The 27,832-nt window shown below is 39.4% G+C and overlaps 1 protein-coding gene across 7 annotated transcripts in view; it reads left to right on the top strand.

Moving 5' to 3' along the window:
• Window positions 1-27,832, top strand: part of LOC126188203 (endoribonuclease Dicer-like) — a 425,024-nt gene that overhangs the window by 374,795 nt on the left and 22,397 nt on the right. For all 7 annotated transcript variants that reach the window (XM_049929751.1, XM_049929747.1, XM_049929748.1 and 4 more), the window contains 2 exons: window positions 3,373-3,648; window positions 20,875-21,172. In XM_049929751.1, coding sequence (XP_049785708.1) covers window positions 3,373-3,648; window positions 20,875-21,172 — 574 coding nt within the window. The remainder of the gene's footprint in view (window positions 1-3,372; window positions 3,649-20,874; window positions 21,173-27,832) is intronic.

Here is a 27,832-nt window from a genome sequence, read left to right as displayed (position 1 = left end):
CACCCTGCCTTCTTCCATCAGAAACAAGCTGAGGAGGCTCAGGCGATACCCTTCTCTTATCAGAATCATGAATGCTACAATGCCGCCTTTGCTATGAGGGAGCTAGATCGTGCTCTCAGTTCATTCTGATTCTCCGCCCCAGGGCCAGACACTGTCCACATTCAGGTGTTGCAGCACCTTTCTCTTGCGGGCAAGCACTTTCTGCTTAATGTGTACAACCACATATGGGCAGAGGGCACATTTCCCAGGTGTTGGCATGAAGCCACCATCATAGCTTAGCCCGGTAAGGACAAAAATCTTCCTTCTAGCTACTGCCCCATCTCTCTCACCACCTGCATTTGCAAGGTGATGGAATGTATGATTCATACCTGGCTGGTAGGGTGGCTCGAGTCTCACAGTTTACTAACAATTGCACAGTATGGATTTCGAGCATGGCGTTCTGTAGTTGACCATCTCATTACTTTGGCCACCCATGTCATGAATGGTTTCCTGTGGAAATTCCAGACTGTGGCCATGTTTTTCATTTTGGAGAAGGCCTATGACACTTGCTGCAGAACTGGTATCCTCCATACTCTTTACACGTGGGGCTTCTGTGGCCACTTGCCCTGTTTCCTTCAGGAATTTTTAAAAGATCAAGTTTTCGAGGTACGTGTGGGTTCTGCCTTGTCGGACACCTTTATCGAGGAAAATGTTGTGCCTCAGGGTTCCGTCCTGAGTGTCGTCCTCTTTGCTATCACCATTAAGCCTATAATGGCCTGTCTCCTGCCAGGCATCTCCGGCTCCCTTTTTGTTGATGATTTTTCCATCTACTGCAGTTCTCCACAGACCTGTCTCATTGAGTGGCATCTTCAGCGATGTCTTGATTGTCTTTACTCCTGGAGCATTGACAGTGGCTTTCATATTTCCACTGATGAAACTGGGGTAAATGGTTTCTCCCACCATCTTTACAACTTGGGCCTGTTGCTCTTCCGTTTGTTGAAACTACGAAATTCCTGGGGCTCGTGCAAGATAGAAAACTCTCTTGGTCCTCCCGTGTCTTACCTGGCAGCCCGCTGTACATGGTCCTTCAGTATCCTATGTGTCATCGATGGTACTTCCTGGGGTGCCGATCGAACCAGCCTTCTCTGTTTGTACTGCCCTCTTACGCCGTCTCAACACTATCCACCATCGTGGTATCCGTTTGGACACTGGTTCTTTTTACAGTAGCCCGGTTGAGTGTCTGTATGCTGAAGCTGCTGAGCTACCACTGCCCTACCGCCGTGACTTTCTCCTCAGCAGGTATGCATGCCGTTTGTCTACGGCCAGGTGTGGCTACCCATCCTATGCCTCTGTCTTCGATGATTCCTTTGACCACCAGTATGGAGCCCGTCCCTGGCGTCCACTTTCAGCACTTTCTCTGGCAGCTTAACTTCATCTTACCTGCAACTTTCCCGGTGGGTGTGAACCGTTCACCACCGTGGCTTTGTGAAGCGGCCTGTGTTAACCTTTACCTTCATTTGCTTCCTAAAGACACTACTCCAGCCTCGCTCTATCACCTTCAGCTTCATGACCTTCGCATGGCATTTCACGATAGTACCTTTGTGTGGACTGAAGGCTCTCGGACTGACCATGGTGTCAGTTGTGCCTTTGTCATTAGCGCCCACGTCTTTATATAACGGCTTCCGGCACACTGCTCACTATTTACAGCTGAGCTCTTCGCCCTGTATCAGGCCATAGAGTACATCTGGCAACACATACTTTTCAATTGTGTCCTCTGCTCGGACTCTCTCAGCTCACTTCAAAGCCTCTGTGCGCTGTATATCGTGCATCCCTTAGTGCAACGGGTCCAGGAAAACTGTCACTTGCTCACTCACTGTGAAGTTCCTGATCATGTTGGTCTGCCAGGAAATGAGGATGCTGACACTGCTGCCAAGCCTGCCATCCTCATACCTCATCCCACTAGCTCCTATATTCCTTCCAATGGTCTCTGTGTTACTGTCCGTCACGAGGTTGTGTCCCTTTGGCGTTACCATTGGTCATCCCTTCATGGGAATAAGCTCAGGATTATTAAGCCTCTCCCTGTGGCTTGGACGACCTCCTCTTAGCCCTCCTGTCGGGAGGAGGTCATTTTAACTAGGTTGCATATTGGGCACTGCCTTTTTTTAACCATCGTCATTTGATAAGTGGCACTCTCCCACCACTCTGTACACATTGTGCCCAAGTTTTAACTGTCTGCCACTTCCTGATGGAGTCCTTTTTTTAACCATTTACATTCCAACTTGTGTTTGCCGTCTGAGTTACAGGCCATTTTAGCAAATGACGCGTGGGCTGTCGACTGAGTTTTACTTTTAATCCATCAAAGCAATATGGCAAAGGCATTTAATTTTTAGTTTTGGACCTCCGTTTCTGTATAGTGTCTTTTTTAGCCCTTTCTCCATGTACCCGTTTTTAGCTGTCTTCTCTTATGTCAATTGGGATTCACGTTTAGTTGTTTTTTAACTCCTTTCTCTCTTCGTTTTATATAGTTTTGACGTTGGTGCGTATGACCCCAGTTGTTTTTGTGCCCTAAAACAAAACAATCTCTGGTACACAACACAATTATCTGTGTAGCTCCAGATGAGGAAGTGTGCCAGAAGGCTTTACTCTGGGAAAACCTGTCGTTCGCAGATGTTTTGCAAATAGCACAACCTTTTGAAGTTTACTGGGCAGCGAATGACCAAATTTGAAGTGTGGGACCATATGATGATAGTGTCAGAAGATGTGCCCACTAGGACTACAGATATCTTCCACAGTGATGTTTTTATGGGTACCAGTTAGCTTTAGTAGAATTTCAGGGAATGAAACTGCACAATAAACTTAGTTTCAGTGTGGGAAGCAGTGGGCTAGACCAGTGTTGTTTTTATCTCCCTCCATTAATCACATTCAATTAATCAGTGAAGACAGATTAGTACTCATCAAATATTGGGCAGCTTTACATTCGGTGATACGGCCGGATTTTTTACGCGATTTAGCCCTTACTATCACCTGTTAATACTATAAACTTCATGTTTGGAGGCATGCTTGGATTCTGAATAGAACTGTTGCTACAGCTAGCGATATGGAAGTGACCAGAGTCTACTGACTACTTTTTAGTTTGCCATGGCACTGTTAATTTTGTAGGTCTTTTTCAGAACTGATTTAGTGAAACACTGGAATTAGGAAGTGTTAAAGATAATATCCACCTGTATTAAGTTGCATTAACAATTATTTTGACCAAAATTTATTATTATTATCTTTTACACTGCATGGAAAGCAGTAGCTATTTTTAATAAAACAGTATCATAGATTTTTTCCTTGATATATTTTAGTTTATTATTATTTCGGTTTACTTCAAATGTGTTACTTTAAATTCAGATTCATAGGTTCGTACCAGATGAAACGTGGGTACCACCTGGTTTCACCGTTCCGCGACTAGTACGTAGAAAATTCTTAAGTGAACATATAGCTCCAGAATATCTGAAGAAATTGAATCTCAGTGAAGTTGAGCACTCAGTGGACCAGTTAGTTGGCATGAGAAACAGTTGGAACCTAGCAACGCCAAACAACTCTGAACTTTTCATTGGCGTGCAAACTGTTAGTGATAAAGCTCTGGCTGATGCTCTTGAGGCTCTTACCGGTGTTTACTTGAAGGTAAATATGAAGTTTTCTTCTTTCTTGTGTATGCTATATTTTATCATTGTATATTTCAGTGAAGTTTGATGCTTTATGAACCGTACAGAGATCACTTGCACAAACGTTGATGTGAGTCTGGTGGAACATACAGGGTGATCTGCAGCATCATAGTTCATGTAGTGAGTAGCTGACGAGAAGCAAAGTTCAGAACATAGCAAAGATTTCTGTAAAATGTGATAAATTTGTATGATGAGTAACTCAAGTCAGGAACCTTAAATAGGCATCGTCGAACTCTGGATCCCTAAGATACAGTAACTGTGGCTTCACAGGGTGCAAGATGGTCAATGCAATTCTATCAGCCACAGTATTTTTGCAGTGTTGCATCAGTAGTCATGTCCACCTCGCAGTAGATTGCACCCGACACGAGACACGATGCCACTTGTGCCCTATTCGTTGCACAGGACAACTGGCAGAATACAAGGCCAGAATATTTCTACTATGTGTTGATATTGATAATCAGGCTGGGTATGGAATCTGAATTCCCATATAATGTAGTAAACACTTCCCCTCTTTATTGAGAACATAGAACGATAACTGGTTAAGTGTGTGCCTAGCTGACTAAATAAATGGAACGATAGGTGCAGGACACCCTCATCCCTCTCTAAAAGGGTCCCTTGGCATGTCTGAGCTGTGATTGGCCCATCCAGGTATTAATTGAACTACAATAGATGGGTGGTGATATCTGATAGTTGTTTGCCTCTTGGTACAGCTTAAGTCTGCCTGTAGCAAGAGAGTGGTTACCCGCAGGGGGTGGCCAGAAAGGTGGGGCCGGGGATCACGACATTGGTGTGGTGTTTTCTATGAGCCCAAGTCTGGGGGGGGGGGATGATTTGCAGGTCTGAATGAGCAGAGCTGGTTCCGTTGTTGTACCTGCTACTTGTAATCACCTACAACATCAAAAATTTGTCGCCCCTGGGGTATAGCCGTCATTCCTACCAAAAGTGCAGTCCTGTGTGATAATATTACTGTATGCACAGGTGCAGCAGGTTGGAGTACTAATTGGTCTGCACATGTGCAAGAGAAGAAAATGTCTGTGCTCTTAGGTAATAGGTGTAGTGAACCTCATTACACGGCCGACAAAACTGTGCAAAGCAGATGATTGCGGTCTCATTTCATCCCCTGTATATGTGCCTCAATTGTAAATTCGTTGAGGGTGAAGGAAGATGTATTGTGACAGAACATAACACTTAGTGTGAGTAGAATTCTGTATCTGGTGAACAAGGCCACATTTAAAATAGATGGTTTTGTAATTGTAAGCACAGGAAATGAGGCCTACATTGGCAGCCTTTGAGCTGTTTTAACAGGGACCTTAAAATAGAGACCAAAAAATGAAACAGAGCTGTAGGGGCCAAACAGTGAAACAATGATCAAATTAAACTTAATCCTAAACAGATAAATGTGTAATATCTTCTTACTTTATTCGACATTCTCAATTTGTGAGCCTTCGTTTGGTCACAGTTCTTGTTTATTTACAGTGCTGAAATCGGATGTGTTGGTACACAACAAAAGGGGTTTGCTGAAGTGAACTTCACTTGACACAGTGTTGTCCTAAGGCTCTTTTTAAGCTGAGGGATCACTTTTGACATACTTCTGTCCAAACAGAATTAACCACGTTTTTGCTTAGTTGATGGAGTGGGTGGGAGAGTGAGCAAATGTGGTATGATAATTTTATGTAAGAAAAACTACATCTCTTTAAGTACTTATAGCCTGGAAAGTTATTTATTACATCAATATGGCCCTGCTTTGATGTTAGTTTGTTTTGTATTAAGCTCAGACTGAGATTTAATCCGCAACAGGAACCACTGTATATCACCACTGTACAGTGAGTATACTGCAGTAGTGGTGAAACTGTGCACTGGTAGGTGTCCAGATTAATCGGAGACACAGCCGCACCTGTGTCCAGCTTGACGTCTCTCATTATGTGTTGACATAAATTAACATAATTTTTTTCCTGTAGAAAATGGCTTAGTAACATGTAGCATGCTGGCAGCACAATCTGTTGATTGCTGGCACCTTTAGACACTTGTGTGGTGGTGTCCTAACTTGATGCATGTAAAACATCTTGATGTCACAGAATGGGCAGTGAAATTCCTCATGCCTTGTGTTGCAGTTGTGATACAATTTGTTTGAGTTGATTTACTTGAGGTTTATAGGCAGCAATGTGAGGGGAAATATTTTTGTCAAACACTGGTAAGTCCAAGGTGCATTAACAACAGTATTATGAAAATAGTAGATTCCTACGCACCATATCCAGGAAACATAGAGTTGCAGACAGGCACAACAAAAAGACTGCTATTTCTGTGAGATTCTTGCATTTTGTGAGATGATTACAGTGAATAAAATGCTTTTCTTCTGTGCGTGTTTATTATTGTTGATGAAAGTGAATCACTAACTACTGACAAAAACTTGTGTATTTTGCATTGCTGGACTAAGAGATGAACGGATGTTCAGTTGCTCCGATGATGATCTTGACCATCCATCATCAGTAAGCCATTCAGCACTAATGTGGCCTGTGCTGAAGCTGGTGTTTTGTGAGGTTTAGCACCTCACTTAATGTTGGATTAGATGACTCTTTGATGGTCTTGGCTGCTACTTGGATAGCAGAATACTTGGAGTGCATATAAGGGTTTTATAGGCTAGGTGTTAGTTTGAGGTATTCTGATGAACACTCGCCAAGCAGTACTCAGCAAGGGAAGTCAGACTGTGTTCAGAGTAAAGACACTTCAACTGTCAAAATTTTTTCAGTAAATTGTCGAAGTATTGTAACAAAGTTTCCAAATTTACTGCCCTTCAGGAAAGCTGTCACACTCGAATTATTATCAGGACTGAGAGCTAGCTGAAACCTGAAATTGAAAGGTCTGAGATATTTAGCAAGTCATGGAACGTGTATCGGAAAGACAGATTAGAGACCATAGGATGTGGAGTGTTCATTGCAGTTGACAAAAACATGTCTGTTGAGGTCAAAGGTCAGTATGACAGTGAAGTTATCTGTTTGTGTGTAACAGGTCTAGGTGAAACCAAGTTAATTGTTGGATGTTTTTACCGGCCACACAATTCTTCTGTGACAGTTCTAGAGCCATTCAAAGATCTGGTCGGTAGCATGTAAATCTCCAGATCATGTAATACTAATTGGAGGCGGCTTTAACCTACCGAGTTTTGACCGGGATGTCTGTGGTTCATTGTAGGGGTATGAACAGATAGTCATGTGAAGTACTTCTGAACACATTTTCTGAGAACTGTCTTCAGCAGATAGCTTGACAGCCCCCACACAATGGAAATATCTTAGACCTTGTAACTACTAATAGACTAGACGTGATTGACAATGTCAGTATAGAAAAGGGGATTAGTGATCATGATATCATTATAGCAACTATGATTATGAAAGTTAATAAGTTAGTTAAGAAGGCTAGGAGAATATTTCTGCTGGAAAGAGCAGATCAGCAGTTGTTAGCGTCTCACTTAGACAGTGAATTGACATCTCTTAGTTCCACTAAGATTGACATAGAGGATTTATCGGCAAAGTTTAAGCAGATTGTAAATCATGGTCTGGAAATTATGTGCCCAGTAAGGTGGATTATGGGCAGAAAAGACCCACCATGGTTTAATAACAAGATTTGGAAATTGCTAGTGAGACAGAGGCTGTTGCACTCTCAGTTCAAAAGAGAATGCACAAATGATGACAAACAAAGGCTAGTACAGATTTGTGTGTCTGTGAAAAGGTGTCTGCCTAAGCATACAGCTACTACCAGTCTCATACATCATGAAAACATCTGTCCAAGAACCTGAGAAAAATCTGGTCTTATGTAAAATCGCTAAGTGGTCTGAGGCTTCCATCCAGTCACTTGACCTGTCTGGTGTTGCAGTTGAAGCTAGCAAAATGAAAACTGAAATTTTAAATTTCACATTCAAGAAAACTTTCACACAGGAGAATCATACAAACATACCATTGTTTGACCATTGAACAGACTCCCAGAGGGACGACATAGTAACAAGCATCCTTGGTGCAGAGAAACAACTGAAGGATTTGAAATCAAATGTCACCAGGTCTGGAGGGAATCCCAGTTCGTTTTTTGAAAGAATGCTCCGTGGCGTTGGCCCCTTATTTAGCTTGCATTCGTCGTGAATCTATTGCCCAGCATAAAGTCCCAAGCGATTTGAAAGAAGTGGAAGTGACTCCTGTGCATAAGAAGGGCAAAAGAATGGACCAGCAAAATTACAGACCAATATCACTACTGCAGAATCCTTGAACACATTCTTAGTTCAGATATATCTTGAGACCGAAAAGCTTATGTCCATCAATCACCGTAGTTTTAGAAAGCATCACTCATGGTAAACTCAGTTTGCCATTTCCTCCCAAGATATACTGGGAACTATGGATGAAAGGCAACAGGCAGATTCCATATGTCTAGATTTCCGGAAAGTGTTTGACATGGTGCCTCATTGCAGGCTGTTAAAGAAAGTATGAGCATATGGAATAGGTTCACAGATATGTGAGTGGCTCTAAGACTTCTTAAGTTACAGAACATCCTAATTGGTGTGATGAATGGCAGCTAGCTCTAAATATAGAAAAATGTTAGTTAATATGGATGAGTAGGAAAATCAAACCTGTAATATTTGGGTACAGTACTACTAGTGTCCTGCTTGACACAGTCAAGTTGTTTAAATTGTTGTTGTTGTGGTTTTCAGTCCTGAGACTGGTTTGATGCAGCTCTCCATGCTACTCTATCCTGTGCAATCTTCTTCATCTCCCAGTACCTACTGCAGCCTACATCCTTCTGAATCTGTTTAGTGTATTCATCTCTTGGTCTCCCTCTACGATTTTTACCCTCCATGCTGCCCTCCAATACTAAATTGGTGATCCCTTGATGCCTCAGAACATGTCCTACCAATCGATCCCTTCTTCTAGTTGTGCCACAAACTTCTCTTCTCCCCAATCCTATTCAATACCTCCTCATTAGTTATATGATCTACCCATCTAATCTTCAGCATTCTTCTGTAGCACCACATTTCGAAACCTTCTATTCTCTTCTTGTCCAAACTATTAATCGTCCACGTTTCACTTCCATATATGGCTACACTCCGTACAAATACTTTCAGAAACGACTTCCTGACACTTAAATCAATACTCAATGTTAACAAATTTCTCTTCTTCAGAAACGCTTTCCTTGCCACTGCCAGTCTACATTTTATATCCTCTCTACTTCGACAATCATCAGTTACTTTGCTCCCCAAATAGCAAAACTCCTTTACTACTTTAAGTGTCTCTTTTCCTAACCTAATTCCCTCAGCATCACCCGAGTTAATTCGACTACATTCCATTATCCTTGTTTTGCTTTTGTTGATGTTCATCTTATACCCTCCTTTCATGACACTGTCCATTCCTTTCAGCTGCTCTTCCAAGTCCTTTCCTGTCTCTAACAGAATTACAATGTCATCGGCGAACCTCAAAGTTTTTATTTCTTCTCCATGGATTTTAATACCTACTCCAAATTTGTCTTTTGTTTCCTTCACTGCTTGCTCAACATACAGATTGAATAACATCGGGGACAGGCTACAAACCTGTCTCACTCCCTTCCCAACCACTGCTTCCCTTTCATGCCCCTCGACTCTTATAACTGCCATCTGGTTTCTGTACAAATTGTAAATAGCCTTTCACTCCCTGTATTTTACCCCTGCCACCTTCAGAATTTGAAAGAGAGTATTCCAGTCAACATTGTCAAAAGCTTTCTCTAAGTCTACAAATGCTAGAAACGTAGGTTTGCCTTTCCTTAATCTTTCTTCTAAGATAAAGTCGTAGGGTCAGTATTCCTCACATGCTCCAATATTTCTACGGAACCCAAACTGATCTTCCCCGAGGTCAGCTTCTACCAGTTTTTCCATTCGTCTGTAGAGAATACGCGTTAGTATTTTGCATCCGTGACTTATTAAACTGATCGGTAATTTTCACATCTGTCAGTAACTGCTTTCTTTGGGATTGGAATTATTATATTCTTCTTGAAGTCTGAGGGTATTTCGCCTGTTTCATACATCTTGCTCACCAGATGGTAGAGTTTTGTCAGGACTGGCTCTCCCAAGGCCGTCAGTAGTTCCCATGGAATGTTGTCTACCCCGGGGGCCTTGTTTCGACTCAGGTCTTTCAGTGCTCTGTCAAACTCTTCACGCAGTATCATATCTCCCATTTTAACTTCATCTACAGCCTCTTCCATTTCCATAATATTGTCCTCAAGTACATTGCCCTTGTATAGACCCTCTATATACTCCTTCCACCTTTCTGCTTTCCCTTCTTTGCTTAGAACTGGGTTTCCATCTGAGCTCTTGATATTCATACAAGTGGTTCTTTTTTCTCCAAAGGTATCTTTAATTTTCCTGTAGGCAGTATCTATCTTACCCTCTACATCTTTACATTTGTTCTCTAGCCATCCCTGCTTAGCCATTTTGCACTTCCTGTCGATCTCGTTTTTGAGACGTTTGTATTCCTTTTTGCCTGCTTCATTTACTGCATTTTTATATTTTCTCCTTTCATCAATTAAATTCAGTATTTCTTCTGTTATCCAAGGATTTCTACTAGCCCTCGTCTTTTTACCTACTAGGTCCTCTGCTGCCTTCACTACTTCATCTCTCAAAGCTACCCATTCTTCTTCTACTGTATTTCTTTCCCCCATTCCTGTCAGTTGTTCTCTTATGCTCTCCCTGAAACTCTGTACAATTTCTGGTTCTTTCAGTTTATCCAGGTCCCATCTCCTTAAATTCCCACCTTTTTGCAGTTTCTTCAGTTTTAATCTACAGTTCATAACCAATAGATTGTGGTCAGAGTCCACATCTGCCCCTGGAAATGTCTTACAATTTAAAACCTGGTTCCTAAATCTCTGTCTTACCATTATGTAATCTATCTGAAACCTGTCAGTATCTCCAGGCTTCTTCCATGTATACAACCTTGTTTTATGATTCTTGAACCAAGTGTTAGCTATGATTAAGTTATGCTCTGTGCAAAATGCTACCAGGCGGCTTCCTCTTTCATTTCTTAGCCCCCAATCCATATTCACCTACTACGTTTCCTTCTCTCTCTTTTCCTACTACCGAATTCCAGTCACCCATGACTATTAAATTTTCGTCTCCCTTCACTATCTGAATAATTTCTTTTATTTCATCATACATTTATTCAATTTCTTCGTCATCTGCAGAGCTAGTTGTTTAAATATCTGGGCCTAATGTTGCAAAGTGATAAGAGATGGAATGAGCATGTGAGAACTGTGGTAGGGAAGGCAAATGGTCAACTTCATTTTTTTGGGAGAGTTTTAGGAAAGAGTGGTCCACCACCAAAGGGGACTGCATATTGGACACTAGTGTAACCTGTTCTTTGGTAATGCTTGAGTGTTTGGGATCTGTACCAGGTCGGATTAAAGGAAAACATTGAAGCAATTCAGAGGTGGGCTGATTGATTTGTTACCAGTAGGTTCGAACAACATATAAGTGTTTTTGAGAAAATTTGAAGCTTACTGCAGAACGGTTCTGTTGCTTCCAACACACATTGTGCGTAAGGGCCACGTAGATAGATTACATGAAATTATGCCTCATACGGAGGCATATAGACAACTGTTTTTCCGTAGTTCTATTTGTAAGTGGAACAGGAAAGGAAATGACTGGCAGTGGTATGGGATACCCTTTGCCTCATGCCGTAGGTGGATTGCTGAGTACCAGTGTAGATGTGATGTAGACTAATGAGTTCTGCAATGCCTTCCGTGTATGAAACTGAAGTACGGTAATGCCACAGATTAAAGGTTCAGCACAAAACATTTTACAACAAAAATAACACTAATATGCTAAGTCTTGCAGATCTGAAACTCGGGCTGCATGCTTAAAATGCTGATTAAAGTATTAGCCTAGTTGTTACCATTTTCAGTTTGCTGATCACAGTAGTCAGTTTGCAAACCACTAATTTCAAGATTTTGCATTAAAACGTGCCCCACAGCTGTAATACAAGTGAAAAAATTCATGATAACACTGTAATAAATGGAGTGACACATTAGGCTCAGTCATATGTAAAGCAGGAGCCAAACTTACATACATTCTTATGATACTAGGAAAACACAGTCGGTATACAAATGGCATTGCATAAAGCATACTTCTACAACTCATCACAGGAAATTGTTAAAGTGTGTGAGATCCATACCAAATAGGACTTGCAGGAGATTGTGACGAAGCAAGCTGGGATATTTTTACTTCCCCTCTTATTTTGCCACCTGCCTCATTAAATTCATTTTTTCATCTTTGACTAATTACCATTAACATATGTGAGTATAATCTGCATTTTCATAAAAGAGAAAAGATGGCCCTCAGTTTTAAAGAATACAGCACCTTACCTAACTTTGTGCTTAGTGTATCAAACAGTGGAAAATCCAGGATGGAATGTAGCAATATTAGAGAAGGAAAGTTGCTACTCACTGTAGAGCGGAGATGCTGAGTCGCAATAGGTACAACACAGACACAGACGAGTGCGCGCACACACACACACACACAAATGCAACTCCCACACAAGTCTACAGTCTCAGACAACTGAAACCACACTGCAGTGTGGTGTCAGTTGTCTGAGACTGCAGACATGTGTGGAACTACGTCTACACAGAGGACCTTCAACGAAGACATAAAGCAGGTGGACGTCACATATGGTGCCCTTATGGGTGAGGACTATTTTATGTGGACACAATATAAAAGGACTCACAAACTTTGTCAGCGAAATCAAGAACAGTTTACTATACAGTGATTGTAATGAAGAAAGTGCAATGGCCAATCAGCGCATGGGTTTCATGGTCACTGTAGGACAGCAGCCAATCAACGAGTGGGTTCTTTTGGAAGCAGCCATTGAGTACAGGTGCAGCCAATCAGTAAGCAGGTGGACACATCCGACAGAGATAAACAAGACGCCTCACCGAGAGAATTACAACTTGAAGCAGCCGTGGAGACAATGAATTGAGATGACAACCGCAGCTGGAGACGAGTGATTAAAAATAAGGTAATTCATAGCAAAAGCCATTTTACATTGAGTGATACATAATGAGTGGCCCTAATGAACAAGACAGTGTGATTGGAGACACTGGACAACAGGGGAGTTGTGTGACTGAAAACAAAGCTGTAGGGGTTAAGTTTTTAAATGAACAGAAAGAACTAATTGGGACTGGTTCTGTAGATGATGTGGTTATAAATCAGACATGAATGTAACTTTCAGTGATGGGGATGAAAGTCTTATTGTAGATTAAATGAAAAAAAAAAAACCGTTGTCTACATTGTTTGGTGATGTGAGTGAAACGGACGAAAACAGTACTGTAGTGGATGAAATTGTTAAGGCTAAGGAGGAGGAATCAAGTAGCGATAGTCAGCAAGAGCAAAAGTTTATGGCAGACAGAAAAGTGGAAGTGATGTTAAGGCAAATTATGAGTAGTTTGAGTCAGATGAGTATGAGAGAAGACATTAGTAGTATGAAAGAAGACATTAGAAGGGTGGAAAAGAAAACTGATAGCATTAGAACTGACGTTATCTTAAAGGGTGAACTGAAGAAAGAAGTTAGAAATGAGGTTGAGGTGGTAGTTAAACATTGTTGTGAAAAGATAAAGACAGTAGAACAGAATACAAATGACAAATTAACATTAATGAGTAGTAAATGTGTAGAAGAGGGAAAGAAAATTTGTGATGACTATGGTAGGAGGGTAGAGGCATCTGAAAAACAGTGTGAAGATGAAGTCAGAGCAGCCAGGAAAGTTTGCTGAAAACAGGGTTAAACTTGAGAACAAAGTCAATCAGATTAAAAATGATTTAGAGACGGAGGTAGAAATCATGTGTGCAGTAGTAGTAGAGGAAAACAGGTAAAAGTAAATAAAAATGTAGATTCTAAATTGGCTGAAATAGAGAAAAAGATGGAAGAGGTACAATATCTAAAGCATAGAGTATGTAGTATCACAAACAGACCTTCATTTGTTAGTTATAAGAAATTTAATAATTTTGAACCATATGGGTAAGTGTATCCACTAGATTTCATTAGGGAATTTAATGATTTGCCTAAAACACAGAATGACAAAGAAAAAATGTGATTTGTGAGACATTTTTTGAAAGGGGATGCTTATGGATGGGCAGCTCAGGTATGTGATAGCTGTACTTCATGGCAAAGCTTTGAGAAAGAAAAGCAGTAGAGAATTTTGAGTAAATTTTGGGGAGGAGAGAGATTTGACTCTAGGAAGGGTTCTGTGAAAGGTTTCTGTCAGCTTTGGATGAACAAACTGAAATATTTGAACAAAGCGCTAGGTAGCGAACCAGTAATTATAGGTTTAGAAACTAAGTTGCCTCAGAAAGTTAGAGAATTTCTTGTACCTGCCCCTAGGGGTAATATTAGTGATTTCTTGAATTATGTTGATAAAGTGGTGAGGGTGAAGCCCTCAGTGGAAGATTGTAGGAGGAATTTTGATGACAATAACCAATCAGAGAGAGAGAGTTTCAGGTAAATAAAATGAAGAGGACTAATTGTGGTAGAAATTCAAGGAATGGTTGGGTGGAGGATAGCCGGAATGAGCACGAAAATGATAGGGAAAATTCAAGTAAAAGAAATGGAGTAGATGATTTTAATTCTGGATCAAACCATTTATGCTAGATAATGCTAGAGTTTTGATGAAGAGCCGCTTGTATATATGGTATTTCCACGAAGTAAGTTCCATTTGGTTATATAAAACAAATGTGTACAGATACAGAAAAAATATTTATCGTACAAAAATCTACAACTGTCAAACTACTTTTCTACATAGCACCCGAAATTTTGTAGGCACTTGTCATAGCGTGGCATAAGTTTTTGTATGCCTTCTTCATAGAACGTTGCCACCTGTGTATTCAACCATGTGGCAACATGTTCTTTCAGCTCATAATCATCGTTGAAGTGTTGACCACCAAGGCCAGATTTTAGGTGTAAGAAGAGATGGAAGTCGCTAGGAGTGAGGTCTGGGCTGTACTGAGAATGATCAAATGCGTCCCAGTGAAATTCCATTAAGAGTCGTTTGGCCACATTCACTGTGTGAGGTCGGGCATTATCGTGGAAAAAAACAACATGTTTTGCAATCAACAAAAATGCAATACTAATTGCGGTGTAAAAGCCGCAACACGCCTAGTCATGGAAGTATGAAAGGCGCGCCCTCTGCAGGGTATAGACACGGAGTTTGAGTTAATCCTCATAGTAGAAGAAACCAATTTTTCGAGGTATTCAGTTACTTTAATGAATTATGTTTTAATTGTAATTTCTGTAAATTGAACAGCAAACAATGTATAGTTTCAGTACCTATTATTGTGATGATTGTAAAGGCCCAATTTTTGGTCCCAGCTGATTTTCAGACGAGAAATCTGTGCTGGTTAGAACAACAATAATGCATTAACTTAACAGTGGAATAAGTTTAACACAATTAAGCCTTGTGTTAAAACAATGACGTGTCTGTTCAATACGTACTGCATTACTCTGTAAGAACTGTGAACTGTGTGGTTAGGTTTTTACTGCTCATAGATATTCAACAGTAAACTATTGTAGCAGTATGCTGATGTTTGTCTGCAAACTATTAATGAGGCTTATCGAAAGTTAAACAGTAGTTAACAAGCCATATAACAGTGTATTATTGGGAGGGGGGGGGGGGGGGGGTTGAACAGTGAAACTATGAAACGCAACTGTGCAACTGTTGGCTACATCATTTATAGTAGTCAGTGTTGAACTTCCACCCCCATTTTTCAGCCAGTATCACAATGCAGTACGTCGACACCGAGGACCATCAATGAAGAAATAAAGCAGGAGAACGTCATGAGATACTTAATGTAGACACAGAAAGATGATATGTTTGTTTGGCCACAGTAGAGCAATGTCAGTTATCCCATGGAGGACTACTTACAAGGATTCAAGAACCATTATTAACAAGCAATATTGGAATATACTACAACTCCTTACAAATTGTTCTAGTTCTTCGACGACAAAATTAGGCATGCCTGCATTTAAGCAGTCATTGTTTCTGCACTTCACCTGAAAATGGAATGGAAAGAAATTTTGACTTTTGGTATCATGCTAAGAGGTTGGCAAAGTATGTATGTAGATGTTCTTTCTTTCTTTCTTTTCCGTGTCCAGATCAAATTTTATTTTTCCAATAGTTAGCCACCGCTACGGCTTTGTCGTCGGCTTGTAGCAGGTCACTAAAACTGCAGGGCTCCGGCAGTAGTCGGCACATGAGCAGATGTGCCTCATCTTGTACCTCTCCGCATCCACAAAGAACGTCGTCGTCGTTAGTCAGCAGTCCCCACTTGTAGATGTTAAATAAGATTGATAGTGTTTGGTAGGGTTAAATCAGTCAATCCTGAGGGAACTCAGTTAAAAAAGTAGTGTGCGAACAGCAACAGTTAGCAATACTAAAAACAGTAAACATACATAACCAACACAAGTTTTTAAAAAGAATATACTCTGTGAAAGTGAAATGTTTGGGTGATGTGCTTTTACAGTACTGAATATCTGACACCCTGGTGTGCACAGGACAACGGACAGGGTGATACACGTGATAACAAGATCTTAAAGCATCCTAAGTAAAATCTGATTTTATCCATTAGAAATGTTAAGTGAAATGAAACAGCGGATTAATGTTACGAAACATGTACTCCACAATCTTGTCTCTTAGCTAACAGTAAAAGAGTAATGAAACACTTTGATGTAGTAACAGATCTGCAAACGACAAATGTGAATTACACCCAGGGATGCTTCACAAATAAAATGTAGCAAAATGGGTATTGCATAATAACAAACAGCATTTTATTTAGTTGAACAGACAGACCAAATGTCCAAGAAGATATTATTAATAATATAGAAGAAGCTAGATAGGATTTTGCCATTTGAGTAGCAAAATAACATATGATGGCCTAAGCAAAATTTGGTAACAGCAAAAAAAGCTTTTCTAAAAGTTAGGCATGTTAACTTCTAATATGAATGTAAAGGTTTGAAGTCTTTTTGAAAGTATTTGTTGGAAGTGTAGTTCTGTGAAAGTGAAATTGGGATAATATACAGTGCAGACTAAAAAGAGAAGAGAGGCTTTTGAAAGGTGTGCTACAGAAGAATGCAGAAGATTATATGAGTAATGCAGGTTTCCTGTTGTGGTGGACATGATTTAGTCAATGAAGGTGTAATATTGTTCTTCTTTACTTCTTAGCTGCTCAAATATTGGCCTGAATGGCATTGAAAGACTTTGCCTCTTCCTTGCTTGATTATTACTGTAAGCAACTTAACTTTCACTTTTCTTGAATAATATTTGAACACTTTTTTATATGTACGTATTGTCCACCAACATACATAACAGCACTAGATAACATATTTTGGATAAATAGCAGCATCAGTTGTAAAGATTGAAATCCATTATTGTGTGACCATCTTCAGTGTCAAAAATACATAAGAACCATCAGACATGATCTTGAACACAAATATGGCCATATTTATAATCATTATCAAAAAAATACAGAAACCGGAAAACATACCAGTGTATGGATTCTCATTCATACCAAACTATTCAAACCTTGTAGGCCTATTTCATAATAGCACATTTTCCGTGAGGTGTAACATGTACTTTGATGATTACTTCCAACAGGTGTCTTACTTTTACTGCATACAATAATTTGGAATTACAGAAGAACTTATCTCGTGACCTCAGCAGTTGTCGATCCAATGTACAGTGTGGGTGTATCTTACACAGCTGACTAGCTAAGCTCAGTATAGCAAAATAAGCATCATAGTGTTCTCTACATTCCAAAGCGTACAAAATACATACATCAAATACAGCAAATACATTTAACAGTAAAAAACCATGCTTACATAAAAGTAACCTTTAAAATCACATGATGAGGGTGAGTAACTACCCTCATGATTATGTGAGAAATATTTATAACAAAAATATAAAGACTAATGAGCAGGAATGTGTGCCAGTTATGAATAGTAATAGAGAGAAAAAAATTGTTAGTTTGCCTTACTACAGGATTTTGAGTACTAGAGTTTCAAAAAAATTGTGGTGGGCATCTCATTTTCAACTGAAGACAAGCTCCATAAAATGTTAATTAAAATATATATATATAAATTTAATTATTTTCAAGAGTCAGGGGTTTACAGATTACAGTGTGCTGATTGTAATGCTTTTTATGTGGGGCAGACGGGGAGAAAACTCGAAGTAAGATATCATGAGCATTTTGCACGGCGTGGGAGAGATGTTTCTGATAGATCCAACTTTGCAGCACACTCGATTGATGCAGGCCATGGTCTTCCTGACTTGATATCGCGACTTAAATTGCTGCAGAGGGGAGAAAAAGGCAGATGTATCAGTCTCCTTGAGGAGATGGAGATTTTCTGTAATTTGAAATCTCAGAATTGCACATTGCTTAATGAGCAGACAGTTACAAAAAGTTCTGATTTTTGGGAGCACTTTGGCGAGAGCTGCCTGGTGCATAGCAGGAAGGCCACCCACAGGGCCGGTAACAAGACAGAAGATCAGCTGGTATTACGCTGTTATACGAGAGTAAATGTGGTGCGCCCTAGGCAAGCCACTTCTTCAGCAATTTTATGCTGTGAGGTGTTTAACAGGTTTCCTAACACCAAATGGTGGATATTAGTTTTGTTACACAATGGAAAATCCAGGATGGAATGTAACAAAATTGTGAAAAAGAAGTTGCTACTCATCATATGGTGGAGATGCTGAGTTGCAGATAGGCACAACAAAAAGACTATCACAAATATAGTTTTTGGACAGTAAGGACTTCTTCAAAATTAGACAAAACACACACACACACACACACACACACACACACACACACACACACAAATGCAACTCATACACCCATGACTGCAGTCTCAGGCATCTGAGGCCACACTGTGGGATCCCCCCCATCCCTCTCCCGGACCAAGCGCATCTGCTGGCCTAGAGCATGGCAGGAAGGCAGTCCACAGGGCCAGCAACGAGATGGAAGATTAGACGGTATGATGCTCTTATACAGTGCAGCATGTCGATTCACGACATGAGCGTAAACTTGGTGTACATTTAGGCAAGCCTCTTCTTCATCAATTTTTGCTATGAGGTATTTAACGGGTTTCGTAACAGCAAATGGTGGATATTAGTTATTAATTTTGAGCCCTATTTGCAATGTATATTTGACATATGCTTGTGTATTCATTGAAGGTACTGCAGTCGCCCACTTTGCCATTATTGAAATTTTACATCATTTGCGCACATGAAAAATGGCAGTATTACAGGTCCAGTACATCATATGTGGGAGATTATTGTATTCTATAGTTTTGTTAATGTCTTTTTATTACTATTTGTAAATGCTTGTAAAGAATGTGCTATGATAATGTCAATCATTAGGTTCGTAAAGTCTTCAAATATAATAAGGGAGGGCATAACATCCCATTGTAAAGGATTAATATTTTTACATTTAATCGAGATTTTTGGAAATTTAAAAGGATATTTCTGATGTTAACATGTCTGTATTTTTTTAAAGAAGTTACTATGTGTGCTTTTACATCAAGTATATTCCTATAACAAAAATTTATCTTGTACTTTACGTCAGAGGGTGTAATTTAATGTATTTTTTGTAGTACCTGTACTGTGTTTTTTAAAGTTTTGCTATGACTTATGACAGTAAAAAATTGTCATGCGAGTTTAAAGGTTACTTTTATGCAAGCTTTCGTTTTTTCTGTTAATGGTATTTGCTGTATTTGATGTCTGCGTGTCATACACTTTGGAATGTAGAGGGCACTGTGATGCTTGTTTTGCTATAATGAGCGTAGCTAGTGGGCTGTGTAAACTACAAGCTCACTGTATGTTGGATTGGCAATTGCAGAGGTCACAAGATAGGTGCTTCTGTAATTCAGAATTATTGTATGCAGTAAAAGTAAGATATCTTTTGGAAGTAAGCATCACAGTACGTGATACACCTAATGGAAAATGTTGTGTTATTATGATATGGGTCTACAAGGTTCAAATAGTTTGGTATGTGCTAGAGTCCATACATTGGTATGTTTTCCTGTTTCTGTATTTTTTATGATGATTATAAATATGGCCATATTTGTGTTCATGCCCAATGGTTCTCATGTATTTTTAGCACTGAAGATTGAAGATGGCCACACAGTGATGGAAATTGATCTGTAAAATAAAGGATTTCAATCTTTACTACTGATCGTGCTATTTATCCAAAGTATATTGGCAATAATACAATTGTGGTGCACACATTTCACAATGGAATTAGACATCAATACTAGATAATGTCAGCCCCCTGTCAAATCAAAGTTTCCAAATCAAAACTTACACACATTCACAGAACTAATGAATGTGAATGACATTTCATTGGTTTGAGTTGGCATCTTTCTGTTGTCACAGTTAATATTCTCAAAGGACTTTTAACTTCTCCATAGTAGGCTGATGGTGCTAGGAGCTTCTATATTCATGTCTGTGCACATTGTTCCTTTTTGTGAAGTTACTGTGATCACTGTCCCATTATGAAGACATGCCTCATCCCTTGGTATGGTTCTCCACATGCAAATAAAATAAAAATCCGCACAATATTGTCATTTGATAGTTAATTTTAAATAGGGATACACATCTCTTGTCTGGAGTGGTTTAACGCAACAGTAAATAGGATACCTCATGAAGACGTATTGGCTTTAATCAGAGAGAAGAGTGCTTTATGTCACAACTTGATTAAAAGAAAGTATAAGTTGATAGGATGCAAGCAGGGCAGCTAAGGATAATTAATTTTGTAATGAAGGAAGGGTGGAGGATAAATATTCTAGAGGGAGACCAAGATTTGAATACAGTAATCATGTTTAGATGGGTGTAAGTTACAGTAGTTGTGCAAGGATGAAGAGACTTCGATAGGATAGACTAATGTGGAGAGCTGCATCAGACCAGTCCTCTGGCTGAAGTTGGCAAGGACAACAACAACAGATTGTTGGTATTAAGGTAGTTAAGTGTCAGACTCGGAAGAAATAGTGGGATATGAGACGAAATGAAAGTAGGATTTGCAGAGAGAAAGTTGGAGTGGAAAGGTGTTGTAGAGTGAAAAAAAAAGTAGTAGTTTATTATTATGCACTTCATTTTTTGTTTGTGGTATTTTGCATGTTCTGTGTGTCAAGTGGTATCTTCATGTTTCTAGGCATATGGTTTGTCTGGTGCAATTGCACTTCTCAACAGTCTGGGAGTTCTACCAGCAAAGAAGGCATCACCTCATATTCTCTTCGAGAGACCACCAGAGAGGCCCTTATTGCAAGAATCATTGCCTCATCAGTATCTGGACTTCCATTTGGGTGACGTAGAAGAGCTGGAGGAGACATTAAACTACAGATTCAAAGACAGAGGTTTTCTGTTGCAAGCACTTACGCATCCCTCTTGGAGTGACAATAGAATTACAGATTGTTATCAAAGATTAGAATTTCTTGGTGATGCAATATTAGGTGGGTATTTTGAGATGAATTTAATATTAATGGGCTTTTATTGATAACAAATTAGTTTTCAACCTTATTTAAATCCTTCTTTATGTACTTATTATGCTATGTGTATGCTTCAGTGTTCAGATATTTATATGTGTTACGTACATGCTGATTTCCATTTATATATTTCTTCCATATTTTGGTGTAGCGATAAGTAATTTACTGATTTTTGGGATGTATGTAATGTACAAGAATGGATCAAATGCAAGCATTAAATGTCCAATAAAAAAGGAACAGATCGTACCAGTAGTCTGTAAGTTGATAAGGGTGCTCATAAGAGTGTGCCAGATGTTCGCTAGGCGGTATCATCATGCAGATTCACAAACATGGACATAGAAAATGTGTGAAGACAACTGCACCACTAGTTGCTTGCTCCAGGGCCAACTGTCCTCTGTGTTTCTTTTTCACTTACTGTATCATGAAATTGTGAAACCTGTTGAAATGGAGGTCCAGTATAGTAGATGCTTGTTAGTCTCAACATCATGTGTCCCAGTAAAGATGCGACACTGTGACTAATACTCCTCATCAGAGTATGACACATTACAGTGTTAATCCAGAAAACTGCAGTTGTCAAAGGCACAATGATGATGAACTTCAGAGTGATACAGCATGACATTTCAGTAACTAAAGACATTAACCAAAGTCGAACATACTATGTGATACGCTTGAATTTTGGTAAGTGCCTTCAAGGTGGGAGCTGACTTGCAATATGGAATTGTTAATGCAAGTGAATGTCTTTGAAACACGTTGAAAAAGAAGGCGATGGCCAATAATCACCACTGGACATGAAACTTGCATCCATTACCTCTGACCAGGAACAGAGAGAGTAAGGAATGACATTATATGCTGTCACAACGAAAAAGTGACATGTATTATTGTCTGTGTCTGTTTCATTGCAACATGACAATGCACAGCCCCATACGGCACATCCAACAGTTGGAATAATCCCTTACCAGAAATTTGAAGCCATCTGCACCCACCTTACTCATCATCTCTCACTAAATGATTTCCATATGTTTGGAACATTCAGAGTAGCAGTTGCAACACACCTGTTCTATGGCAGTTGCGAAATGTACAGCTCTGTTAATAAATTTGGCTCATTTGTTGTCGTAGCGCTGAGCCATACATATCTTCTTTCATGCCAAACAAAAGTTCACTGCAATATTGTATTTTACCAGTGATCCTGCAGTTGAATTACGAAAGCATTGTCATGTAATAACAATAAATGAAAAAAGGTTGAATTCCAATGAATAATTGATGTAAGCAACAAAAAAAGGTTTAAGCTGTATGTACTGATTTATTCAAACACCGAAACGGGTGGTTCTACAGAGAGATGTCTGTTGGAATTGGTGACGAATGCTTGGCTTGTGCGCAATACATTTGTGATGTACGCTATTTTGACCACAACACTACTGCATATGAACAGCTATTGTGGCTACGTGCTAATAAACATAGAGATTATCATTCCCAGTGTTAGCTGTATCGTCTTCTCAATCATTGCTCTCTTTCCTGTTTATGTTAAACCATTACACATTACTGTCTGAACAACACTGCAGAAATATACATTCTCAACAAAGTAAAATTCTCTCTGTACCACTCCACAATGTTCTTTAAATCATTTTATTAGGACCCTGATTTTGGAACAGTCTTCCTCAGAATGTCAAATAAATTAAAATCTCTTTCAAACTTAAAACAATGGCTATCACAGTAGCTCTCTCTTCTGCAGTCTACTCTTCATCAACCCTCCCTCCCTAATCACTTTTCCCTCCCCTTGTTTACAGAGATCTTTATTGAAATTCTCTTGTTTCTTAGCAGCTATTAACTTTCATTTCAAGCTTTTCCTCTTCCGTTATCCCTTCCACTTTTTTTAATACCAAACAAGATTTCAAAAAGTCTGGAACTAACATTATTAATGATGCAAATTATTATTATTATTATTATTATTATTGAGTTTTTAAGTAATAACTAATCATTATCATTCTTAACCCCACCCCTCCTGTATTTTAGTTCATTATTAGTGACACTATTATTATTATTATTATTATTATTGCCAATTTTTATTAATAATGCTAATTATTGTTATTGTGATTGTCATGCAGATTTTTTAGTTTGTTCCTGGGCAGATGTAAAAGAGGGCTTTAAGGTCCTAATGTGGTCAGGCTAAAGCAGTAAATAAATGGCAGACCATGCTGTTTTCAAAGGCGAGACAGGATGAGCAGTTTTTCTAACACTAGGAAAGAAATTTGAAAAGTCCTCTCTCAAAGCAATTTCCTGCCGAGTTCTTTTAAGGGACACTGAAAATGGTCTATAGAAAGGTTTGAATTCTGTTCTAGAGACTGATAGCCTGAAAAGTCTGAATTTTAAAATAATTTTGTGCAGAGATTTTGGCACTCATGAAATCAAGGATCAGGCAGTAGCCCTCGTGGGGTGTAGAAGCTGTGTGCCCTCTGGATCGGAGATGGTGTTTTAATAGTGCAGTTAAAATGTTGGGAGAAGGTGATCCTTCATGAGCAACAGAGTTATTTCTTGTAGTACAGTGGATTTTGGGTTGAACCATTCCAGTTTTCTAGGTGAGTGTTCCCATTCAGCAAGGGTACAGAAACTCAATAGGGAGAGGCAGGAAGTTAGGTTGAGGAGCCAGGTAGCAAGCTGGAAGGTGGCATTTAAATACACTAGTTTGACTCTGCAAGGTTTTCACTGCAGGCTATAAATTGTATTAGTGTCTCTGTAAATTCAAGTATAGTGTTTTAGCATTGAGTTGCATTCTTGTTTTGTTGTTGAGGAGAAGTTGCTAGGAGCCAGTTGGAGGTGGTGTATGAACTATTAGTGGTGTATGTTTTCCAATCTGTTGGGCGGTTGTGGCATTTTTGTGGAAGAGGTTGGATTGCTACAGAGCTCTTAATTATTGGCTTTGCTTTTGTGAGAAGATCAACCCTTTTTCGCAGATCAAAGCAAGATTTGAGACTTTTATTTGGACTGAGTTGATAAAGTGGCAGTGCAGAGAATTAATCTGGGTCCACTAATAAACCTTTCTGATTAAATCTGTGGAGCAGAACATTGACTATTTTGTCTTGTGTGCTGCACATAGCCAATATCACATGGATTCTGCCCATGGGCACAAGTCCAACTTCTCATGATGATATGGAAGCCCAAAGGTATGGACAAAAGGATCATTTCAACAGATTAGATGACCACAATTTTTGTCTGCATTTTTAAGTGCCCAGGTTTCTGTCTGATGACAAAGTTTACTGAATGAGTTTTACTTGTATATTGTAAAGAGGGTAAGTGCAAAAAGATTATATTTTGTCATAAATCATGAGCTACATGTTCTACCCATAACTATCAAAAGATAACAACAGTACAATATATGGAGTGGTTTCACAGTAGTTGAGCACAAGAACCAGTAAAATTCAGCCAGATATTCTCTTTGAAGAAATTTACAATCACTGTGTTTTGGTATAGGAAAGATACACTGCTGTGGAATGACGCACAATAATCAGTTTAGAGCAAAATGTGAAAGGTATGCCATTTGAGACAAATGACAAGCTTATTTCATAAGAATATTAGAGGAATAATTAATAAGGTCGAAGAGCTTCTTGTCTCTCCAGAAAATTTAGAAGCTCTGAAAAGAGAGACATCCTGTGCCTATCTCAGCACCACATAACTAAAAGGTTAGAGAAGGTAAATACATTGTTCAGCGACTTTATTGTGAACACCTGTTAAAAGCCCCAATAAGCACCTTTTGCAATGCAGAGTGCTGTGAAAGATACAGGAAGAAAGTCTGTGAGGTTCTGGAAGGTATCAACAGGGATGTGGAGCCACGCCAACTCCAGTGCTGTTGACACTGTGCTAGGTTTCTTGATTGAGGACCCGTGGTGGTAATGAACAGCTTGATTGAGGTGGTCCCACAGATTCTCGGTTGGGTGTAAATTTTGGGAGTTTAGTGGCTAGGGGAGTACAGTAAACTCACCCTGGTGCTCTTTGAACCACGCAAGTTCACAGTGAGCTGTGTGACATGTTACATTGCCCTCCTGGCAGATTCCACCATCCCAAGGAAAAACAAACTGCAAGTAGGAGTGGACGTCATCGACAAAGGTAGATGCACACTTGCGTTGATCCATTGTACCTTCCAGAAAGACAAGATCACCCAGGGAATGCCACAAAAACTTTTCCCAGGCCAAAACACTTCCTCCTCTGGCCTGGACCCTCATTTGGAAAGGCCATCTGTTGCATTCAGTGCACATACCATTGTGGTACAATATGTAAATTCCAGCCTTTGTCTCCAATGAACAGCAGTTAGCATGGGTGCGTGAATCAGGCACCTGCTGTGGATGTCTGTATACAGCAATGTTTGCTGAACGGTCATTGAGGAAACACTGTTCAGTCCCTTGGTTCTCTGGTTGGGCAGTTGCTGAGCAGTTGCAGATCTGTCCTCCTGCTTACATCTCCACAACTATAGTTCACCCCTGTCATCTATGGCGTGAGATGCAACACAGTTGCCTCATAGCCAGTATTGGACAATGTTGTTTTTTCATGCATGGTATACGTTAACCATGGTGGCACGAACAGTTTACAAACTTTAACAATTTGGAAATGCTTCCACCCTTGGCCCAAAGCCAATGATCATGCCCTTTTGGGTGTCATAAAGTGCTTCGTTTCCACATTACGATGATGACTGCACCATTTTCCACAACCCCGTCCCCACACACTTTATGTACCCTCCACTGATGGTGGTGCCACCAGCTGCCTGTAAGTGTTTATAGCAAGTTGACGTTGAACGTAGACAAGTTGTTACGTATATTAAGACAGAACAAAAGTTGTAAAGTGTAAACTTTCATGAACAAAAATGCCAGAGTTAATAAAATGTTCCAGGCTATTACACCATGGTCAAATGGATTTCACATTGTATCCCTATATTTCGTCCCCATCTGCGGAGGACATTTTCAAGGGGGATCATAGCTTCTTTGAATGTCTCATTCAGACCCTGGCTTGCTATTGAGTCTATTTGACCAGGGCATAATAGCCTGGAACATTTTATTAATTGAGAACAGCAGTTCCAAAACATTGTGACAAGTAGATTTTTTGGTAATCAGCACGTAGAAGTGTGTGCTTGTGAATTAATACTGAAAAATAGTTCTCCTTTAATTGTAACAGTGTATAGATCCCCACTGGGATATTTTGAACTGTCTGTCGGATAGCATCAAGCAGTTAATAGTCTGTTGTGATTTCAGTGTAAATTTTCTAAAGGACTGTGATATGAAAAATGATCTGGAAACCATATTTGGATCCTATAATTCAGTATCAGTAATAAATTTTCCATCACAAGTGGATAAAGACAGTAGTTCCGTAATAGGTAATTTTCCTTGACAAGGCTCAAAGCAAGGCAGTAACATTATCCCCAGTAATAACTGCTCTCTCTGATCATGATGCACAGTTATTTGGGGTAAATGAGATAGTGCCTTACAGTATAAATACTCCTCAGTGGAAATATCAGAATAATTGATGACTCCCAAACAAACGGTTTTAAGAATAGTTTACAGAGAGATGATCCGGGATGAAATTTGTAATGAACCAAATGCTGACATAAAATGTAATCTATTGCATTATATGAATTTATCATTATTTGAAAATAGCTTTCTACATAAGCTAATCGGAAAGGACATTTGACAGCCATGTAAAAAGGCCATGGATCACAAGGGGAATTAAAGTATTTTTGGAAAGGGAATTGTATCCACTGGGAACAAGTAAAGATCGTACAATTGTTGCCCACTACAAAAACTACTCCAAATTACTAAGAAGAGTTATTAAAAAATCAAGGAATATGCATATTATGTCAGAAATCAATAATTCTGGCAACAGACTTTAAGGCTATATGGAATGTTGTGAAATGACAGACATGACACGACACCTGGCCAAGGAACAGGATAACATCACTATTGACTTAAACGGAAGTAAATGGGTAGTCACCAGTAGCAAATGCATTTAATGACCATTTGTTGAATATAGTAAAAAATATGGGAACAAACAGTTCAAGAGAAAAAGCACAGCAGTATGTTGAGAAACCACTTCTTTTAAAATTCAGTCATATGAATGAATCACCAGCTTCTCCTCCTGAAATTAAGAAAACTATATATTCCCTCATAAATAAAAGCTAATGTGGATGTGATAGTGTTTCCAACCGAGTACTAAGGATTTGTTCCCATATAAGCAGCCCTGTCTTGTCTGAAATAGGTAATGCACAACTTACTCAAGGCATTTCTTCCAGAAAGATGGAAGCATGCTATTGTTAAACCCATCTAAAAGAATGGTGATAGGAGAGATGTCAGTAAATATCAACCTGTTTCACTACTGACATCATTTTCTAAAATTTTTAATGTGATATATTCTAGATCAGTATCCCACGTGAATAACAGTAATATCTTCAGCAAATCACGGTTTGGGTTCCAGAAGAGTAGTTCTACAAATTTTGCAAACATTAAATAAAAAAATAGCACTGATTTATAATTTCTGTGACCTATCTAAGCCATTTGACTGTGCGAACCATAATGTCCTCCTAGACAAACTGAAATTTTATGGAACTGATGGTATAGCCAACCAGTGAATATTGCCGTACCTAACCAGAAG

This window comes from Schistocerca cancellata, chromosome 5 (assembly GCF_023864275.1).
Source record: "Schistocerca cancellata isolate TAMUIC-IGC-003103 chromosome 5, iqSchCanc2.1, whole genome shotgun sequence".
NCBI classification, from domain to species: Eukaryota; Metazoa; Arthropoda; class Insecta; order Orthoptera; family Acrididae; genus Schistocerca; species Schistocerca cancellata.
This window is presented reverse-complemented; position numbering and strand designations above follow the sequence as displayed.